Consider the following 19,818-nt stretch of genomic DNA (forward strand, 5'->3'; position numbering starts at 1 on the left):
CTGGCTTTTCTCCAACGTTCCGCCCGTCGCTATAGGTACACTCATGACGAGCACTTTGAGGGACGAAGAGCTGATCGGCAGTCTTCTGCGGGAGCACGACGTCCCAACCATCCCCATGGAAACCAGCGCCATAGCACCGCCGGAGTACCTTGCTAAGGTGAGAGCAAGCTGCGACGTCTGGCGGCTCTTGGTGACACCTGTAGTGTGTATTTTGTTGCTCTCAAGTACATGGAGCCGCTAGCTCTGCGAAAGACTGCGTAAAATGCAGTTTAATATGTCGGGGTGAGGAGGCTATCAATGAAATGTCAGTCAGTCAGTGACAACCGTTGTGCTTAAGCCTTATGCAGTTATCTCTGTTCTGCGTGGTAGAACTCTGAATTTCATTTCTTCGCAGATTTAACGATGAATACTTCGGCATTAATGGGTTGCAATGTCATCTCAGCAGGAGGGCGGTAAATTGTGGCCTCAAGAAAACGATCGCGCGTGCGTGGCGAGCCCTGTAGAACTCATTGTGGTGTCATTCACTACGTACGTACAGGTGCCGTCAAAAGTAAACGGAAGGCAATATTAACGAAAAAAAAATTAAGCATTGCCCCCCCCCCCCCCCCCCCATTTCGTGCATCCTTGAATAAATATGTACAGCCTAATTGCGATTTTGCGAATTGCACTGTGCACCAACAAGCATGGACCATTAGGCTTTAGATTTAAAGAAATTAAATAGTTTTGACAAAGTCGCCTTCCATTCACTTTTGACGCCTAGTGTACGTATGGCTCACCAGTGTTTCTTTTGCCGATCGACATGACCGCATCTGGCAGATGCAGACGACGCCTTTGCGTTTCTCCTAAGCGCTGAAGTCCTTGAAACTATCGACACTGTTGCGACTTCCTCTGACGCGTCGTTTTCGAAAAATTACCGTTTCTTGCGGCCTCATGATCGCCTCATTAAGCCTAATTAAACCTGACGCCACTTCGTCGTCCCGCAGCTGCTTCTCGAGTCGGCGTTCGACATGAAGTGGGAGCACTTCGCCGTGCTCCACTCGCACGACGAGCCCAGCCTGGCGGTGGTGAAGGCGCTGAGCCAGCGCTCCGTGTCGGCCACCTCGCCCTGCGTCACGCTCGTCGAGAGCCTGCCCCTCGAAGGGGGCGACCGGGCGCGGCTCAGGCTGCGCAACCTGCTCGCCCAGCTGGAGGACACCACTCCGGTGTTCGTGGTCGCCGCGCCGGACGCGGTCCACTCGCTGGCCGAGCTGATCGCCTCGGACCCGGACTCGTTCCTGCGCCACCGCCAGTGGTTCTTCTCCTGGGTGCCCGCCGAACAGGCCCTGCGCCGGCTGGGTCCGCTGCTCAACAGGGGCGGCTTTTACTCCCTCGCGCCGTACCCGCCCACGGTGGGCTCGTTCGAGGACCACTGGGCCAACCTGAGCCTCGTCGCCGACGCCCGGAGGCCGCAGGACCACTGGTACCTCGAACTGGTGGCCAGGCAGAAGCGGTGCAGGGTCCAGGGTGTCAGGTGCGCTGCGTGTCTCTTTACCAGCGGTAGCCGCATATAGCTCTATTCTGTTTGAACCGTGATGGTGTAACAGTAGCTGTCCACAGACCAAGGTTCTCGCATCCACCTGTTGCCTCGTGCCAATATTATCTGGACCTGCCCACCAGGCAATGTCCCTCATATATATAGGAGGCGGCGATACAGCTGCCATCACTTCATTGTTCCGCAGAAGCTCTAAAATCTTGGCAGTCTTTTCTTCAATAGCGAACCGCCTTTTAGAGTAAAGAAGCAGCTACTCTCTAACAGGCCCTCTGCACAGTATATTTATATAGTAGACATACAGCTCTCTCCGAAACGCTGGCTAATTGATGCAAGGTCTCTGAACATTAGCTTTGAACTCCATAGAAGCTAGAACGAAGGTACGCGGTAAATTTATCTGCAAAATGTTGGCCCTTGAGTCATTAGTGTTACGCGGACAAAAATATATACCTCAAAGATTTATTTGAAAATCATTCTTTGAACAGGGGTAATCTTATAGCGTCTATCATTACGCCATAAACCTCTTTCTTATTCGTGCCTAGCACTCCGTCCTTCACGAAAGTTGAGGTCAGTGGACTGCCTCTTCACTGGAAAAGGTAAAAAAAAAATATGTCATACTTCGTGACTTTCGTCGCCAGCACAGCAATGACGACTACAAGCGGCGCACTGAACGGCACTCAGTACTTCATTATTGCTCCTTGTTTCAACACTTGGCAAGAATGAAAAAAAAAGTTTCTCGCCTTCCACCGAGGCAAAGTGGAGTCGAAAGCTATGACTAAGAGAATGTGAAGCCGTCATCGCTCCCTAATATTCTACCCCTATCTCGTAGCTGGGCCTCAAATTCATAAGCGCAGTGGGCCTTAAATTCATAAGCGCATCATTACTTGGCTTTGAATTTTCCACATCGTTGGCCAGCAGGTGAATGCTGTAGCTTGAGGTTACTACATAGGTCGTCGATGGCTCCATAGGCCGTTAAGAAATTGTCTCGGCTATGGATGCGGATATACGCAGCGTACGGAGCGTATAACGTCATCTGCGGCCACCTGTACGTACCTGTCGGTGCCATTTCTGTCGAGTACGTGGCACAATCGCCCCGCACCGTTGACTGTAGGGTCCCTGGCCTGGAGAACGCCGCTCCGTGTCCCGACCTCTCCCTGAGTCGGGAGCCGGCCCTGGCCTTGGTGCGTACGTCCCGGGCCCTGCCGGCTGCCCGGGGCGTCTTCACGCTGGCGCAGGCGCTGCGCTCCGCCTGGAAGGCCCTGTGCCGCGGACAGCCGGGCCTGTGCCCCGAATTGCGGCGCCTCACGAGGCGCCAGTTCGCTGGCTCCTTCCTCGAGCCCGGCGCCGCAGCCTCCAAGGCTGGTGGCGACAACCCTGCCGCTGCTTCCAGCCGCGGAGCGCGCGCCGCTTCGGACGTCCTGGGGGAGCTCGGAGGAAGCCACCTTGCCCTGACTCGGTTCCTCTACGACGCCGTTAAGGGAATAGATTTCAAACAGGTAGGTTGGCCTTGGCGCGACTTGCTATTCGACATTCTGAGCATGCTTAGAACTAACAGTAGGAAGTGGCTGAATGTGAAGTCGGCAGTCACGATCTACGGGATACTGGTGTGGAGAAAAGAAATATTTATTTCAGCGAAGTCAAGCTAGCTAATCGCCTGAAATATCTTCAGAGATGAGGGGACCTGCGTGCTACATGCTGCCGCAATTAATTTATTGCTGAGCACTTCTGCTGCTGGCTATTAAAAGAGACCCATAACCAAGCTGCGCGAACTGGTTTACGACAGTCGCTGTGATGCAGAACTTGGTGTAAAAAGGGCCCCGTTCTGTAGCTCAGTGAAGTCCGCGCTCTCTGAGCATGTAAATTTTGTCTCGGCACAGAGTGCCTCGAGTAGACTTGATGAAAGTGAAAACACTGAAAAAAAAAAATGGTCGCAGAGGAGTATTGTTCCTTGGACGATGCGCGCTTCTCGTGTTGAGCTATGCTAAAGCCAAGGTTACTCGGGAGAAAAGCAAGCACCAAAATATCTTGGTGTCTTTTTGCATATGTGATAGACCTATCGCGCACTATCCCGCGGAAGTTGTTAGTGATCTCTCCAGGCGCTGGCTGTAGCATTTCGCCGGGGGAATTCCAGATGGCATAACTGATGAGGTGACTCCCTCTTCCTTTAGTCTGTACCAAAGTGCACAACGTCAGTGTCCTGTGTGGAAAATTAATTCCGTTACTGTCCACATAAGTCGCTGTCCGACTGTTCACTATAAGTTTCTTTTCTTTTGCGGTATTCTTTTTTCATACAGCTCATACTTTACGATTCCGAGGAGGCCAAGCTTTTGCAAAAGGACACCCGATTTATGCCGGCGTTGTGCTCCGCTGATACGTGCCAGAATTGCATCAGGTAAGCTGAATAGGTACCCCTTTCTTCACTGTAAAGTCTGACTCTCACTTTCTGAATGCGCATACAATTCGTATGTAATTTTTTATAGCTCTCAAACTAGACAAATTTTAGACAATGACAAGCAATGACGCGCTAACTCCGCGTTTCTTTGTATCAGGTTCCGTACGACCCGTCTGGAAGAGGCAGAAGCAACCGCCTCTTCGGCTTCGTCTGTGCCGGCCAGCGACGCTGGGGTGAGTGCCGCAGACATCGTCCTTCCGGTCCTGCTCCCACTGCACGACTCCAGCCACGCCGCGTTCGAGTGCGGTGACTCGGTCAATCGTCTGGCCGTGCAAGACCTGGAAGCCGCCAGCTGGATGGTGCGCAAGATAAACTCCAACGGCCAGCTCTTTCCGGGCCTCAAGCTGGAACTACGCATGATTGACACCTGCTCCTCGGCGTCCATTCTCACCCGCGACGTTTCGGCCGTGCTGGAGCACTTCTCCGAACTAGGTGTTCCAACGGTGTTCGTGGCCTCGTCCCTGTCGCCCGAGGACACTCGCGTGGCTGCGTCCCTCCTGTCCCGCCTAAATGTCACACTGGTGTCCACCACGGACCTCGCCGCCTCGCACGATCCCCGCAAGGGCTACCTCTACCAGGTCCCTCTTCCAGTCGAGAAGATCGCCGAGTCAGCAGTGACATATCTGCAGAGCTTGGACTGGAGCTACGTCTCCGTCGTGTCCAGCCATAGCGAGTCGCGTGCCGCCGACGCCTTCAAGGAGCGCGCCGATACTGCTCGCATCTGCCTCGCCGTCCAAGCGACGCTGGACGCCGGCCGTGACCTCGACCCCAACCTCATCACTCGCCTCGCAACGGCTGCAGCCAGCGGCGCCAGGGCGGTGGTTCTGTGGACCAACGCCGAGGACACGCTGCGATTCCTGGCTGAGCTCCGCAGGGCTCGGTCCGAGGGACTCCTGGACCACGCCGACTTGGTCCTCATGCACGGCGGTGGACAGCCCGTCAGCTTTGACGGCCACGAGGAAGACGCCCTGGGTGCCGTGCTCCTGCGTCCCCAGTACGGCCAGGTAATTCGCGCCAAGCAAGTTACGAGTGTCGCTTAATCAAATGGCAGACAGAATCGGTGGGATTGTGCAAATTATTTTAGTTGTTTGTAGGTTTACGTTTAAGTCGCGTAGTTTTTTTTTTTTTACTGTGCCACGGATTGTCTCCGTGCAGGGGGTGCAGGGGCAGATAAAAAGTTGAAAGTTTCTTTTTTTTAATCGGTAACGCATTCTCACTGCGCAAGTAAATATTGTTTGCACGTGGTGCCAGGGTTACGAGCTTATACTGTTGTAATGGCATAGTCTCCAAATCTTAATATAGGCCTTCCCCGCTACTGCTAGGTCTCGAAGCCTAAACCAGTTTAACTGCACCTTGTCTGTAAGTTGCCATTCGAGCACCTTTAACCAAATCGATTTTAATGCGTGAGCATTAGAGTGCCCATTACCGCAATGTGTCTGACGTTCCTGTTGGCGTGTGAAGCCTGTATTGGCGGAGATAATGTGTAGTGAAAATGTCCCCCTCTCCACTTTTTGGGATGAGGAGGCAGAGGGAAGATGAAAAGAGGTGGGGGCTTTGGTTGGCGAGAAAGGCGCCGCGGTCGCCAGTCAGAGTCGAGGCTGTAAGGCGTATCACACCATCATTTCTTGGATGAGTCAGAAGAGCGGAGCGGGGATACAGCGTGTCACAAGGCGCTTGATGGACTTCATCACGCCACCCGCTCGCATGGTCTGAACCCTTCAGCGGCAGCAGCTGCTCCATCCGGAGTGAAAGCTAATGCTACCGAATACTCTGCCACGTGAATCGCATCGATCGTCTGTGAATTTTTTGCTTGGGTGGAATTTGAACCCGTGCAGCGCTCGCTTCTGAAGCGTGCAGCGTGACATCTCGGCCACTGTGTCGTCGTCTCCTACGCAGGTGCTGGACTTCGAGTCGTACTACGAGCGTCTGCGCCCTGACCAGAACCGCTTCTTCAGCAAGCTGTGGTCGCAGGCCCGGACGTGCCACCGCGTCCAGGAGGGCCAGGAGTGCTCGGTGCCGCTCCTGCCCAGCCGCTCGGTGGTGGACGTCATGCAGGCCGTGCTGGTGGCCGCCACCGCGCTGAGGGATCTACGCGAGCAGGTGTGCGGCGGCTCGCAAGAGGTGAGCGGCTCCGTCTCATGTGTTATGTACTAAGCACTAGCTGCTTGCTATCGGGAGCCCCAGGAATCATTTCCAGCTCAGCGAACTAGTTAGTGTACAGCGTTGAATGGTGTACAGCGTTCCCATGTGAACAGGAGACCAGAGTCCCGAGTGTACAGCATTCCCGAGTGTACAGCATTCCCGAGTGTAAACAGCATTCCCGAGTGTAAACAGCATTCCCGAGTGTAAACAGCATTCTCGAGTGTAAACAACATTCTCGAGTGTATGCAGCATTCTCGAGTGTATGCAGCATTCGCGAGTGTATGCAGCATTCGCGAGTGTATGCAGCATTCGCGAGTGTATGCAGCATTCGCGAGTGTATGCAGCATTCGCGAGTGTAGGCAGCATTCGCGAGTGTATGCAGCATTCGCGAGTGTAGGCAGCATTCGCGAGTGTAGGCAGCATTCGCGAGTGTATGCAGCATTCGCGAGTGTATGCAGCATTCGCGAGTGTATGCAGCATTCGCGAGTGTATGCAGCATTCGCGAGTGTATGCAGCATTCGCGAGTGTATGCAGCATTCGCGAGTGTATGCAGCATTCGCGAGTGTATGCAGCATTCGCGAGTGTATGCAGCATTCGCGAGTGTATGCAGCATTCGCGAGTGTATGCAGCATTCGCGAGTGTATGCAGCATTCCCGAGTGTATGCAGCATTCCCGAGTGTATGCAGCATTCCCGAGTGTATGCAGCACTCCCGAGTGTATGCAGCACTCCCGAGTGTATGCAGCACTCCCGAGTGTATGCAGCACTCCCGAGTGTATGCAGCACTCCCGAGTGTATGCAGCACTCCCGAGTGTATGCAGCACTCCCGAGCGTATGCAGCACTCCCGAGCGTATGCAGCACTCCCGAGCGTATGCAGCACTCCCGAGCGTATGCAGCACTCCCGAGCGTATGCAGCATTCCCGAGCGTATGGAGCATTCCCGAGCGTATGGAGCATTCCCGAGCGTATGGAGCATTCCCGAGCGTATGGAGCATTCCCGAGCGTATGGAGCATTCCCGAGCGTATGGAGCATTCCCGAGCGTATGCGAGTGTATGCAGCATTCGCGAGTGTATGCAGCATTCGCGAGTGTATGCAGCATTCGCGAGTGTATGCAGCATTCGCGAGTGTATGCAGCATTCGCGAGTGTATGCAGCATTCGCGAGTGTATGCAGCATTCGCGAGTGTATGCAGCATTCGCGAGTGTATGCAGCATTCGCGAGTGTATGCAGCATTCCCGAGTGTATGCAGCATTCCCGAGTGTATGCAGCATTCCCGAGTGTATGCAGCATTCCCGAGTGTATGCAGCATTCCCGAGTGTATGCAGCATTCCCGAGTGTATGCAGCACTCCCGAGTGTATGCAGCACTGCCGAGTGTATGCAGCACTGCCGAGTGTATGCAGCACTGTCGAGTGTATGCAGCACTGCCGAGTGTATGCAGCACTCCCGAGTGTATGCAGCACTCCCGAGCGTATGCAGCACTCCCGAGCGTATGCAGCACTCCCGAGCGTATGCAGCACTCCCGAGCGTATGCAGCACTCCCGAGCGTATGCAGCACTCCCGAGCGTATGCAGCACTCCCGAGCGTATGCAGCACTCCCGAGCGTATGCAGCACTCCCGAGCGTATGCAGCACTCCCGAGCGTATGCAGCACTCCCGAGCGTATGCAGCACTCCCGAGCGTATGCAGCACTCCCGAGCGTATGCAGCACTCCCGAGCGTATGCAGCACTCCCGAGCGTATGCAGCACTCCCGAGCGTATGCAGCATTCCCGAGCGTATGCAGCATTCCCGAGCGTATGCAGCATTCCCGAGCGTATGCAGCATTCCCGAGCGTATGCAGCATTCCCGAGCGTATGCAGCATTCCCGAGCGTATGCAGCATTTCCGAGCGTATGCAGCATTTCCGAGCGTATGCAGCATTTCCGAGCGTATGCAGCATTTCCGAGCGTATGCAGCATTTCCGAGCGTATGCAGCATTTCCGAGCGTATGCAGCATTTCCGAGCGTATGCAGCATTTCCGAGCGTATGCAGCATTTCCGAGCGTATGCAGCATTACCGAGCGTATGCAGCATTACCGAGCGTATGCAGCATTACCGAGCGTATGCAGCATTACCGAGCGTATGCAGCATTACCGAGCGTATGCAGCATTCCCGAGCGTATGCAGCTACGGCCGCTTGATGCAAAGCGTTTTTCATCAAGCGGCCGTAATACAGCTTTCCCGAGTGTTCAGAATTCCCAAGGGCAGAATGCACCTCGGGCCAGTGTGTACCGCAGTGTGCCGCGGGCCACAGTGTACGACGTGCGGACTGTACTACCTTAACACGCGAATGTATTGTGTTCGTTTTCTATTTTGGACCAGTCAGGTTCCTATTTGCTAAACGTTCAGTTATGACAGTGCGCTAATCAGGAATCCGGCTGCCAAAAAACTCGGCTTGAACTACATGCTCTCTCATTAGTTCAGCCTAAGCCATTGGAATATCTATTTTGTAAAAAGTCTGGCATCATACAATGTGCTGCAAATTACGTTCATGAATTTCTTAAAGCTCATTGCACCATGTCTGCTGCATAAGTAGCCGGCCCCTTTGAAGTTGCGCCTGACCTGAGGCTTTGTGCTTTGCAAGGGATTCAATATCAGTCCTGAACTTCGTGCTTCGTAACTCGCGACCGATATGCGCGTGATTGGCGCACTGAATAATGAATTTTCCATTACTTTCCCTGCATATTCTGCTCCGATGTCACCACCGAGTTCAGCATCAGTTGACAGTAACGGCTGTGTGGCGTAATCCCACTCTGATGTGCAATTCACCTCTCCCGCTGTGCCTCGCAGGCGGCTGACGCGTCGTACTGCGCGCGGCTCCTGTCCACCGCGGTGGGCGTTGGCGAGGCGCTGGACGAGCACGTGCGGCGCGCCACCACCATGCGTGTGGGCGACAAGGAGCAGGTGTTTGCCTTCACCGACCACGGCCACGGTGACATCGCCGTCGACCTCTGGAACGTGCGCAAGTCGTCCGCCGGCATCGCGCCCCAGAGGGTGAGTTCGCTGCTTGGAAAAGTATGCAGTACACATTTTGTGCAGGAAGAGCAGGAAGGAGAACGCAGCTTTTCCAAAACGTAGATTGTTATGACCTGCAGGGTGCGATGATGGCGCAGGCTAAGCTGATAGAGCAAGGAGTAACGAAACTATGACATGGCGCGGCTGCTGTTCTGTCTTAAGGGGATTTCTTCCGTTTCTTTAAGTCCACGTGAAAAAAAAAAGAGTGAATTCTTTGACGGTGTCAGCTACAAGTTCTTTCTACACATAATGGTTCTTTTTTACTAGCAGTCAAATGCCAATAAAATAGCACACGTTATTAATATAAAAATAAGCAAGAAGACAAGAATGAAAGCAAATGTCTGGGAACCGCAGGAAAAGCATTAAAGACCCAGCGAGCTGCTCAAGTTTCTTTTGCAGTCGGAGAGCCCAGATGACGTATATCCGACGATGTTGTCACCATATGAGTACATAGATATGAGCACAATGCACATAAATCGCTCGGTGCGTAGGAAAACACTTAGCGGAACTTAAATATGCAATACCATGGGATGACCTCGCTGCAGCCGACGAAAGAGACCTTTCCATGACGCATTCGGCTAAATAGGAAGGTTTGATTCGGGTGAAAGGTTTTCCTCAGCGACTGCTACTCTGGTCTTATAAACAGTCCTTTCAGTTAATGGCAAATAATCCTTATATGTTCCCTTTTACTATAGTCGCTGAAATTCAGACAGCAAAGGAGATATATCGGGAGTGTATCAGCACTCTTTTAAACAGACATCAAGATTCTACAAACTGCACCTGTTGGTCATCTAGGCACGTTTCGCATGTTCTAGTTTTCGCCGTCCGACTTCACCGTCCAACTCTACGACTTCCGGAGGTCTCCGACTGGAGACAGCGTCGGTCCGGTCGGAGACGACTTGCGATGTGTTTCTGCCTGGTTGGAAGTCAATCGCAACGTCGGCATCATACTTCCACAGGCGACCGACGGGGATCTTCATGACTTCATGTCACATGCGGTCACGTGTCTATTGCCAGCAGCAGTCTGCAGCAACCCTTATGTGTGCTTTCGACCAAATTCGCTGTCGATACGTTGCATGTGAAACCAGACCCGAAGATAGCACATGACCTCGGCGACAGTGCTGAATTTTCTCTTTCTGGACGCCCCATGTAAAATCGCCTTAAAGCGGGACAAAGGTAGAGATTTGACTCCGTGTTTCGAGCATTTGTTTACAAGCCATACTTCTCGTATCCTGTTACCGGTATCCGAACTTCACGTTACGTGGATTATGATGCCAAAAGGAGAGCCATTGCGCCGACAGTGTTAGGAGATGCATTCAGCCACCATCTGTGACGTCCCGGTCGTCTTGAAGAACGTACCAACCGCAGCAGTTGTCTGATGGTCTGAGCATGCGCCTCTTATGTGGGAGGCGTGCACGGTGTCGCCATGTACCCACCGGTCTTCCAATGGGTACCCGCTTTCCCACTGCATGGTGCTGGGCTCCTCTGGGCTGAAATGCTTGGAAGAAGTGTCTTTGACCTCATTACATTGAGACCATACACTTTAGTCGTGCAGCTGTCTGGCCAAGCAGCGCTCGCGCCATTAAAATTAAATCGCCATCATTGATCTTAGAACATATCACATTCGAGAGCACTATAGATTTCTCGTTTCTTTCACCGTTGGCAAACGCGACCGTTCCGAATTCTTGCTGTTCCCACCCGTCGCAGGCGGGCCACCTTGTCGACGACCGCTTCACCGAGCTGATGCCCGTGGTCACCTACAGCGGCAGCGACGGCAAAGAGGTGGCCCTGTCCGAGCTGCGTTCAGCCTGCGTGGCGGCCACCTGCCAGCACCAGTGCGCCCGCAAGGCGGTCGACTTCCTGGTGGTGCCTTCGCCCGACAACGTCTACCTGGCCGCCTCGTTCTCGGTGCACGAACGGGGCGACGCACCGTTCCGCTGCTCGCCGCGGGTCTCAGAGTCCGGCGTACGGCGCGTCGAGGCCTTCCTCTGGGCGCTGGACCAGATCAACGCCAGCCCATCGGTGCTTCCGGGTGTCCGGCTGGGGGCAGTGGTCTTCGACGTTTGCGGCAGCCGCGAGAAGACCTACCGGGACCTCGCCAACTTCGCCAGCGGCTCGCTCGCCTCACTGGCTACGGGCGTGCGACTGCCCTCGCTGGAGCGCGTGTTCGGTTTCGTCGCTTCCGGCAGGAACAGCGGCGGTCAGTGCACGGTCAAGCCGGCGGCTGACGTGCTGGCAGCCGCCGCCGGCGTGCCCACCGTCGCCTCGGACTCGTCGCTTTCGCAACTGGGAGGCCGCCGCTACCCGAGTCTGCTGAGGGTGCTCCCCTCAAATGCAGAGGTGGCCCAGGCTTTTCTCCGTGTCCTCAGGTGCGACGATAGCTCGCCTCTGGTGCTGTAGTTAGCTGGCGTTCGCCGCCTCATTCTATAGAAGTGCGCATTATTCCCGCCGATTGCGCAACGCGCCTTCATGTCTAACTGCATCTGATTTACTTGGTCGCTCGAGAGAACGTTGCTAGTTTATAGCTTAGATCTGCGGAAAAAAACAGTTACAAAGAGGCAACAAAGAGTGAACCAGCAAGTGCTGTCGTTATCAGGGACGAAATTTCTTCCGTGAGCAACTAATTTCGGAGCTCAATACACAGCAGCTAAGGGTTCAACGGTTTCCAGTTTGTTAGGGTTCTCGCTGAACGTAATAAAAATTAACTCGGTGAACAGACAGCCACGTTTCTGCACTGTAACACGCAGTACTTTGTGACACACAAATCCGAGCACAAATAACCCAAACTCTTAGCCTATCCTACCCCGTTTTTATTTGTAGACGTTCAACCCACGCTTTCGTTGTGCTGCCTAAAGTATCAGCCATTTCGAGCTGTCAAAGCTCAGTATAGTCATGGCGCTCGAAAGACACGGGTTCAACCCCGGCTGTGGCAGTCGAATATTTCTATGAAGCCGGAATTCTAGAGGTCCTTGTTTTGAGCAATGTCAGTGCACGTTAAAAAACCCCAGGTGGTCGAAATTTCCGGAGCCCTTAACTACAGGCGTCCCTCATAATAGCCTGAGTCACTTTTTGACGTTAAACCCCAATAAATCAAACCGAGCTGTCAGCAATCAATGCTTGCGCGTCCCAGTGCAGCAGGTTGTCTGCGATGAGAGCGACCTCTTATTCCATCGGCTACCATCCGGCAGGCACTTCAAGTGGACCTACGTATCGGCGGTGTTCGACGACCAGGACGATGAGCTGCAAGACGTGTGGGAGCAGTTCGAGCGAGCCGTGGAAGGGGGCCCTCTTCGTCTCGCTACCTCACTACGCCTCAGGGACGGTGCCTCCGAGGACAGTCTGCGTGGTGCTGCCACGCAGCTGCTCAGGAGACGCAGGGAAGGCGCCCGGTGAGTCACCGCCGATTTTGAGTGCACCTCGAATTGTGTGGTGTCGCTTGCGTTCTTTCTGAAGCCAGCCGCTTAGTCTCTAGCGCCGTGCGCACGCCTAATTAACGTCATCCTGGCGGACTTTTAGTCAAAGACAAATGGGTTGCCTCCGAAGCTCTGACCAGATCGAGTGTTACGTGTACGTGAACTTATTTCTCTCTGCCTTCTTTGATGCAATCTATCACGGCGCAGGTCAGGATGTAATAAGAATTGCCACAGCCAACGAACCGACAAGGAAAGGACACTCGTCACGAGACTGTCGTGTGTCCTTCCCTGCTCAGCTGCTCGTTGATTGTTGCTATTCTTGCTATGCATGAACTAGCTCAGAAACCGATTCTTCTGCATGTCAGGAGATCCTTCCAAGTGAGATACGGTGTCCTTGCTTTTTTGAAACCATTTTTCTTGATTTTAAATGCTAAGTGTAGAGGCCTGATCTCTTTAGATACAGTTATGGTATATACTGTGCGTTAAACCTTTCTGTCGGCTAAACTATAGGCAGAGTTAGATTTCCAGTCAGCTCTAGCTGAGCAAGCGACGCACTTCCTAGAGTCTTGATCTGGTTCCTAGAAAAAAGTAGCTGTGGCTGACGGACGTTTCAATAATAACAACGACAAAGTAAAGGCCCCCGCGGTGGCTCAGTGGTTATGGCGCTCGACTGCTGAGCCTAAATACGTGGGTTCGATCCTGGCCGCGGGGGTCGAATTTCAATGAAGGCTAAATTTTAGAGGCCCTTGTACTGTTTGATGTCAGTGCACGTTTAAGAACCCCAGGCGGTCGAAATTTCCGGAGCCTTTCACTACGGCGTCTCTCATAGCCTGAGACGCTTTGGGACGTTGAACGCCCATAAATCAAGTCATAAATCAAACAAAATAAAGCCCAACGACATCAGTGTGAAATTTTAGTGGCGAGAGGCACTGCTGAACCAATCTTCATTCGTTGTACGTCACCTGCAAAGACTGCAAATTTCTTCAATAAGTAGCTTTTGCACTGCGGTGAAAATGGCACTCGTTCGTTCTTCCACTCAGGGTCGTGGTACTGTTCCTCAAGGACAAGGCGGCCGAGGCCTTGCTGGCTCACTTGCACGAGGTGGCGTCTTCCGTGTCGCCTCAGTCGTCCGACCTGACCTTCGTCGCGCTGGGCCTCCGGGACGTGCTCTCCCGCCACCCGGACGTGGCTCTGGGCTCCCTGTCCCTGCGCCTGGCGCCAGCAGACGTTCCCGGATTCCGGGACCACCTGCAGCACCTGAGCTACGTAGGCAACGTCCGCGACCCCTGGTACCGCGCCTACGTCGAGCAGAAGACTGGGTGCAGGGGTCCTGCCGCCTGCGCCAACTCGCTGCCGCCGTCTATGGCCGCCAGCGGAGGTGGAGCGTCGTCGCCGGACGAAGAGGACGGAGGCACCGCGGCCTCAACGGTCACTGCAGTGTTCGCCCTGGCTAGCGGCCTCGACCAGGCACGCAAGACGAGGTGAAGCCTCCCCGAATTTCGATTTGTTTTTGTTTTATCAACAGTTTGTTGGTCACCGTTAGGCCTATAGCTCCCAACTACACAAACCGGAGGACGCGAACGCGACAGATTGAAGAACTGGTGTCCGCGTAGGCTACATTAGCACCGTCAGCCTGTTCTACTCTTTTCTGCCCTTTAAGCATATTTGACCATTGCGCGCTGCGTATGTGACCAGTGATGCTCTTTCCAAGAAGCGTCATGAAACATGTATATCGCCTTTTGCATGTATTTTACACGCGAACCTGACCTTTTCGTTTTTTTTTCCTTGACGATGCTTCAATGCTATCGCATCATTAAAGACTAGCCATGAAATGCATATGAGTGTCATCTTACAGACGTTTAGCTGCTCTGTGAAGCTTGCTTGACAATATTCCAGGATCGAATTTTTCCACATTACCCCATCTAAAGTAAATCTATTTTATTTAATGCAGCTACCTGTGCTAAAGCGACCTGTGTCCACGTGTGCAGCCAGCTGCAACAGTATTGTCAAAAAAAAATTTAGTCTTTCGCATCGTGAACAACACCTGTGGAGAGAAATCTTCTGCTCCGCTCGGTCAAAACGTTTTTTTTAGTTGTAGTTCATGTTTCTAAACTTTCGTCATTGCCTCCATATGACATGTTTATTTGATTGCGGCGCGCTTTTCTAACTACCACCTCTCACTGATCCTGATTCATTAGGTGCCCCACTGAGGACAAGCCTTGCGAGCTGGTAATGGATGATGCTTACCGGAGCATGGTGATGAACTTCACTCAAAACGTGCGCATCACCCGGCACGACGGGTCCATCTTCAAGTTCGCCGACGGCAACAGCGGCAACGGCCGCGTTCAAGTCGCCTACTACCGGAGTCCCGGAGCGGCTGGCCTGGCCGGAGAATTCTCCCAGGCAAGTGGAAGGAGCCGAAGTAGGCTTCTAACCAGTGCTCTGCCAAGGGTTAGCCGTAAATTTCACTGTACAGCTGTTTGTTTTTACTGCGTCATTCTGCTGCAGCCTGTGTTTACACATGAATTGCTTCAGATTGTGGTGCTCCGTTTTCGATTGACACACTTCGCAAACACTTCGCGATTTCGAAGGTAAACGAAAGCGAGAGGCATGAACTGCATGGACGGAGGTCTTAGCAAAAAAGCCTACTTTTGATCTTCGCGCTTTTTATACAGTGATAGCTGTTGATGTGAAGCTTCCCGGGCACAGCGTGTGTGTTGTGATCGTCGTCATCAAGAAGCCCACTTTTCGCTCGCCCACTTTTTTCTACTTTTTAGCCACGAATATTATGGATGTAGAAGGACATTGCCTTTTAGCTTCCATGCTGGACATGGAGCCGTCCCATCCGTCAGCCTAGTCTAACTTTTACGGCAACATCCCGGCTCTTGCCCGGTGCACCAGCGATAGCTGGTCTTCCAAATGTGAGCTAGACAGCGCCTCCTCTCAGTCCTCAGTTGTTGGGTTATTGATTCTTGGAGCAGCTGGATTCTTCTGGTGTGCCCATACGACGTGGTATAAGTTAGTGACTTCACCGCAGAAGGCGCAATGCAGATCGTACGAATTTGGAAACATTTAGATGAATATTGCTGGGTTTATGTAAGCATTTGATTGCACTTTTCTTAGGATGACCCCTTGCTCCCTGTTCAGATTTTTGGGCGATTCGGCGCATAGTTTCCTTGCTAGTCTCAAATACTAAGGGAAGCCAAGAGGGAGAAGCGAAAGAAGACAGAAGCCAAAAGAGAGAAAAAAAGAAGAGAAAGGGAAAAGAAAGAACGGACTAAAGAACAACTATAATAAGAGAAAGAAGAAGCCAAGAAAGAATCAAAATAGAAAGAACAGAGGAGAAAAAAAAGTGTGATGAAAAAATGAAGGGATATCATGGTACTCGCTGAATGAATCAGTTATGCCGCAACCTAGTTTAGCCAGCCCCTTTTGGTGCACCCACCAGTCAACGATTCATCTACCTTTAAATTTCCTAAATCTTTTTTTGTAGTGCTGCTTTTGCTGAACGTCATTCTTGTGATCTGTAGATTTGCGCTGATCAGTGTCTCTTTTTTTTTTGCTGCAGAGAGAGGGAAAACAGAAGGACAGAAAGGCAGGCACGTTAACCAGGCGATGCCCAGCAGGCTACTCTATACGTAGGGAGGGGATCAAAAGGATAAAAACAGAAAAAGAGCAGCAACGAAATGAGTTTGTCAAGTGTCCATCAACAAATATGACAACGAAACGGAGGGCATACACTTAATGCTCAAAGTTTATAGACGGGAACACAACCCCAAGTCCGCAAGTTTTTCTGTGTATCAAGCGCCTGGCGCTGTGGAACTACAGCTGATTCCAAGGTCAAGAAATAATTTCTCAATTGCGGAGGCTCTATTTTTACTAGCGTGGCTCGTGGCGGTACTGGGAAGCGTAAATTCTTTGCAACTCAGTGGCTATACAATGTTGGCATTAGACCCCTTGGTTTCTATGACAAGGACATTGCTTCTTACTTAGAACAAATTTTGTCAAATGCTCCACCTGTTTTTTCATCGAGTCATCCATCTTTGCCGCAGATTGGCACCTACAACAGGGATGAAGGCCTGCAGATGAATGCCAGCCTGCCAGAAGTCGCGCCGGGCCGATCGCCGTACACTGTGAACTCTTCGTGTGACGCCGACGCTGACTGCAACCGCTCACCGGGCACTCAAGAGGCGTCTCGGAATCCCGCCGTGCAAGCCATGCTTTCGGCCGACGAAAGACCGAGCCTGACCATCGGAGCCGTCTTGCCCGTCCATCACAAGGGCGCCGACATGTTCTCCTGTGGCGACCTGCACAATGACGGCATGTTCCAGAGTATGCTTGCCATCGCGTATGCCCTGGACCGAGTCAACCGGAACCACACCGATGACCTCAGGCTGGACGCCGTGGTGTTTGACTCCTGCGGCACCCCGCAGCGTGCCGAGTCCCTGGTGTACAACTACATGGTTTCTTCACTGCGAGACGCCAAAGCGAAACCCCTTGTGTCCATGGTCACCTTTGAGACCAAGGTTGGTTATATGTACATGCACCTCACTGTACTCTCCGTTGCCTGCTCTCTCTAAACTGTCTGCTACATTACCATGTGAGTTTATGATTGTCATGGCGTCTTGTTGACTTCTTTCCTGTGTGATATAGTGACTGCTTCGAGCTTGAAAATGAATCTGGCCAAGCCTTGGTTTACAGGACTGAGTTATAAGTCATGCTTTTGAGTTCAGTAACTCCTCTGGCGTTGGTGAGCACTGTAACAGAAAGCTGTTATAAATTCACAACACAGTCCGTGGTCATAAATTTATTAAACGAACAGATGTAAACGATAAAAGCAAATAAGAAGCATACTGCTTTTGCTGGGACCTGGATGGTCTTTGGCAAATATTGGCTATCTTTGAAACGTAAAAACGTAAGTGTTGGATACGCAATGTGTAATTTCAAGGAGTATATTGGGGCATCGTACCACCTCTTGTGTGGCTCAGTGGCTATGGTGCTCGGCTGCTGACCCGAAAGACGCGGGTTCGATCCCGGCCGCGGCGGCTGGAATTTCTTTGGAGGAGAAATTCTAGAGGCCCGTGTACTGTGCGATGTCAGTGCACGTTAAAGAACCCCAGGTGGTCGAAATTTCCGGAGCCCTCCACTACGGCGTCTCTCATAGCCTTAGTCGCTTTGGGACGTTAAACCCCATAAACCAACCAACCTTGTGTACGATTAACTTCTTGCACCATCTTGCCTCATGACACCTGTTTTCTCTGTTTATGGCGACAGGTGGCCGAAGAAGTCGAACCCGTGCTGAGGAACGCTGGAGTGCCACTGGTCTTAACCAGCAGGACTCCCAAATTCTCCCAGGAAAGCCAGTCTGTCGGAATTCAGACCTTACCACCAGTCGGGTGGCAAGTAGAAGCAACTTTAGGCCTTCTGCGTCATTACGATTGGAGCTACGCATACTTCCTCTACGCCGGCGATGAGTTTGGCCACGACGCCTACTATTACGTGACCAAGTCATTAGCAAGGCTCAGACTGTGCATCGCCGACTCTCAGAGGGTCGACCCGGACGCTACCGAAGAAGACGTTCTCGCCACGGTCATGAAGCTCACAGACCCCGATGTCCGAGTCGTCGTGGTGCTCTCCCAAGACAAGCAAGTCAGTGCCCGAATTGTGGCGGCAGCTAGGAGGGCCTCGTTACTGGAGCGCTTCGTCTGGGTTGGCACTGAGGGCTTCAGCAACAGCCCCATGCTTCTTGAGGTCCTCCATGGCGCCGACGTCGATGTCTTCTCGCTGCAGCTAGACAACGAGGCGCTTCCCGACTACGCCCGCTTCGTGTCTTCACTGACGCTAGGAAGGCACGAGCCGATACCGGACGCCTGGTTCGAAGAGTTCTGGCAGCTGGAGTTCGGATGCCGCTTGCCGAACGCGCGCCGGGTGCACGAGCAGTTCGGCCGCATCTGTACAGGCCGTGAGACTTGGAGGCCGGAGCTTAGGCAGGACCGCTACGTGTTTCACACGGTCGACACGGTGACGCGCATTGCTAAGGCAGTGCGGGCTCATGTGGCTAAGAACTGCCCGTCGGCGCTCATGGGTGGCCTGGAGAGTCTCGAGGGGTGCAAGAAGAGCGCACTGCGCAGTGAGGTCAGCGTTGAGCTGCTTGGCACGGACCCCGAAAGCTGCTCTGAATGCCAGCCTTCCGCGGTCACAACGTTCGGCTACCGTCTTCTTAAGCTGAATGGAAGCAGCGCTCGTAACTACACCTACCAGAACGTGAGTCCCACTTTTTGCGAAACTACGAACGTTGCGCCAGTCTTCGTAAGCGTTCGTAACTTTTACAGATACCTCAAACGGAATATAGTTGTTCAGTTTAGACTCGAATGTGTCATATTCTTTAGGCCTGTTCTGATCAGTGTCATGTCGCTCTCATTGTAGCTAATGAAACATGAACTTAACCTATTTATTCCCAGTGTCGGACAACGTTTTTTTGCGCAGTAACTTTAAAAGTTTGTGTAAGAGCTTGCGCCCGCTAGCGTAGGTTCAAGACGCTCTAAACTTTTCCTGCGCAAAGGTTGTGTTGTTTGCGTTCAGTTTTGTGCGTCACGAAGTGCTTGTTGACGTGTCCACGCTGCCTGCTGGTACTAACCATTTATGTCGTGCTTTATGGAAGATTGAAGTTAGGAATAGCATCTCCTGGCCACTCGATGGATTGATTGACACTATTTTCGATTAATCTGCTGGGCAATCGCATGTAAAAAGTAACTTTTAGCACAACTGCCGTTCCTGCATTTTTCAGTGTCTTTAGCAACTGAAAACACCCCAACGGCACATTTGTCAGCTGTTAATTTTCTACCTCTCTGGGGTTTTTTTTTTTTTCAAAATAGTCGTTCAAGCAGTCAGATTGCAGCTTTTTTTTTTTTAACTGCAACTGGGAATAAGCTATTAAAAGGACAAATTAAGCTTTCAACAAAAATCTGCACCTGCTTCTGTAGCGTCGCGATCTATGGCATGAAAGCTACTGTACTTCACAGCTGCAATCGTTTTACTGCAGCGAAGATCAGTTGAAAAACCTGGAATCTACTGACATGTCAATTGCCATCCATGTAAGTTTTGTCTGTTTTTGCAGCAGTATTCGTTAGCTATTCTTAAGACGTTACCAAGACTTGCGGGGCTGCGTCGCTGCTAGAAGTGGTCCGCGTTTGGTCGTTGCCGCATGGTGTTGCTTACCGCGGCTTACCGCGTACC

General features: G+C 52.4%; 1 protein-coding gene across 1 annotated transcript in view; it reads left to right on the forward strand.

The window, feature by feature from the left end:
* LOC149361615 (uncharacterized) overlaps positions 1-19,818 on the forward strand; it is a 207,665-nt gene that overhangs the window by 176,937 nt on the left and 10,910 nt on the right. The window contains exons 6-18 of the mRNA XM_089572735.1: positions 36-157; positions 984-1,510; positions 2,640-3,024; positions 3,823-3,920; positions 4,078-4,984; positions 5,877-6,101; positions 8,945-9,148; positions 10,877-11,538; positions 12,358-12,558; positions 13,623-14,063; positions 14,781-14,985; positions 16,635-17,108; positions 17,857-18,846. Of these exons, the coding sequence (XP_089428861.1) occupies positions 36-157; positions 984-1,510; positions 2,640-3,024; positions 3,823-3,920; positions 4,078-4,984; positions 5,877-6,101; positions 8,945-9,148; positions 10,877-11,538; positions 12,358-12,558; positions 13,623-14,063; positions 14,781-14,985; positions 16,635-17,108; positions 17,857-18,846 (5,441 nt within the window). The remainder of the gene's footprint in view (positions 1-35; positions 158-983; positions 1,511-2,639; positions 3,025-3,822; positions 3,921-4,077; positions 4,985-5,876; positions 6,102-8,944; positions 9,149-10,876; positions 11,539-12,357; positions 12,559-13,622; positions 14,064-14,780; positions 14,986-16,634; positions 17,109-17,856; positions 18,847-19,818) is intronic.

Source organism: Amblyomma mixtum, chromosome 2 (genome assembly GCF_055824585.1).
Source record: "Amblyomma mixtum isolate Tamu chromosome 2, ASM5582458v1, whole genome shotgun sequence".
In the NCBI taxonomy this organism is placed as follows: domain Eukaryota; kingdom Metazoa; phylum Arthropoda; class Arachnida; order Ixodida; family Ixodidae; genus Amblyomma; species Amblyomma mixtum.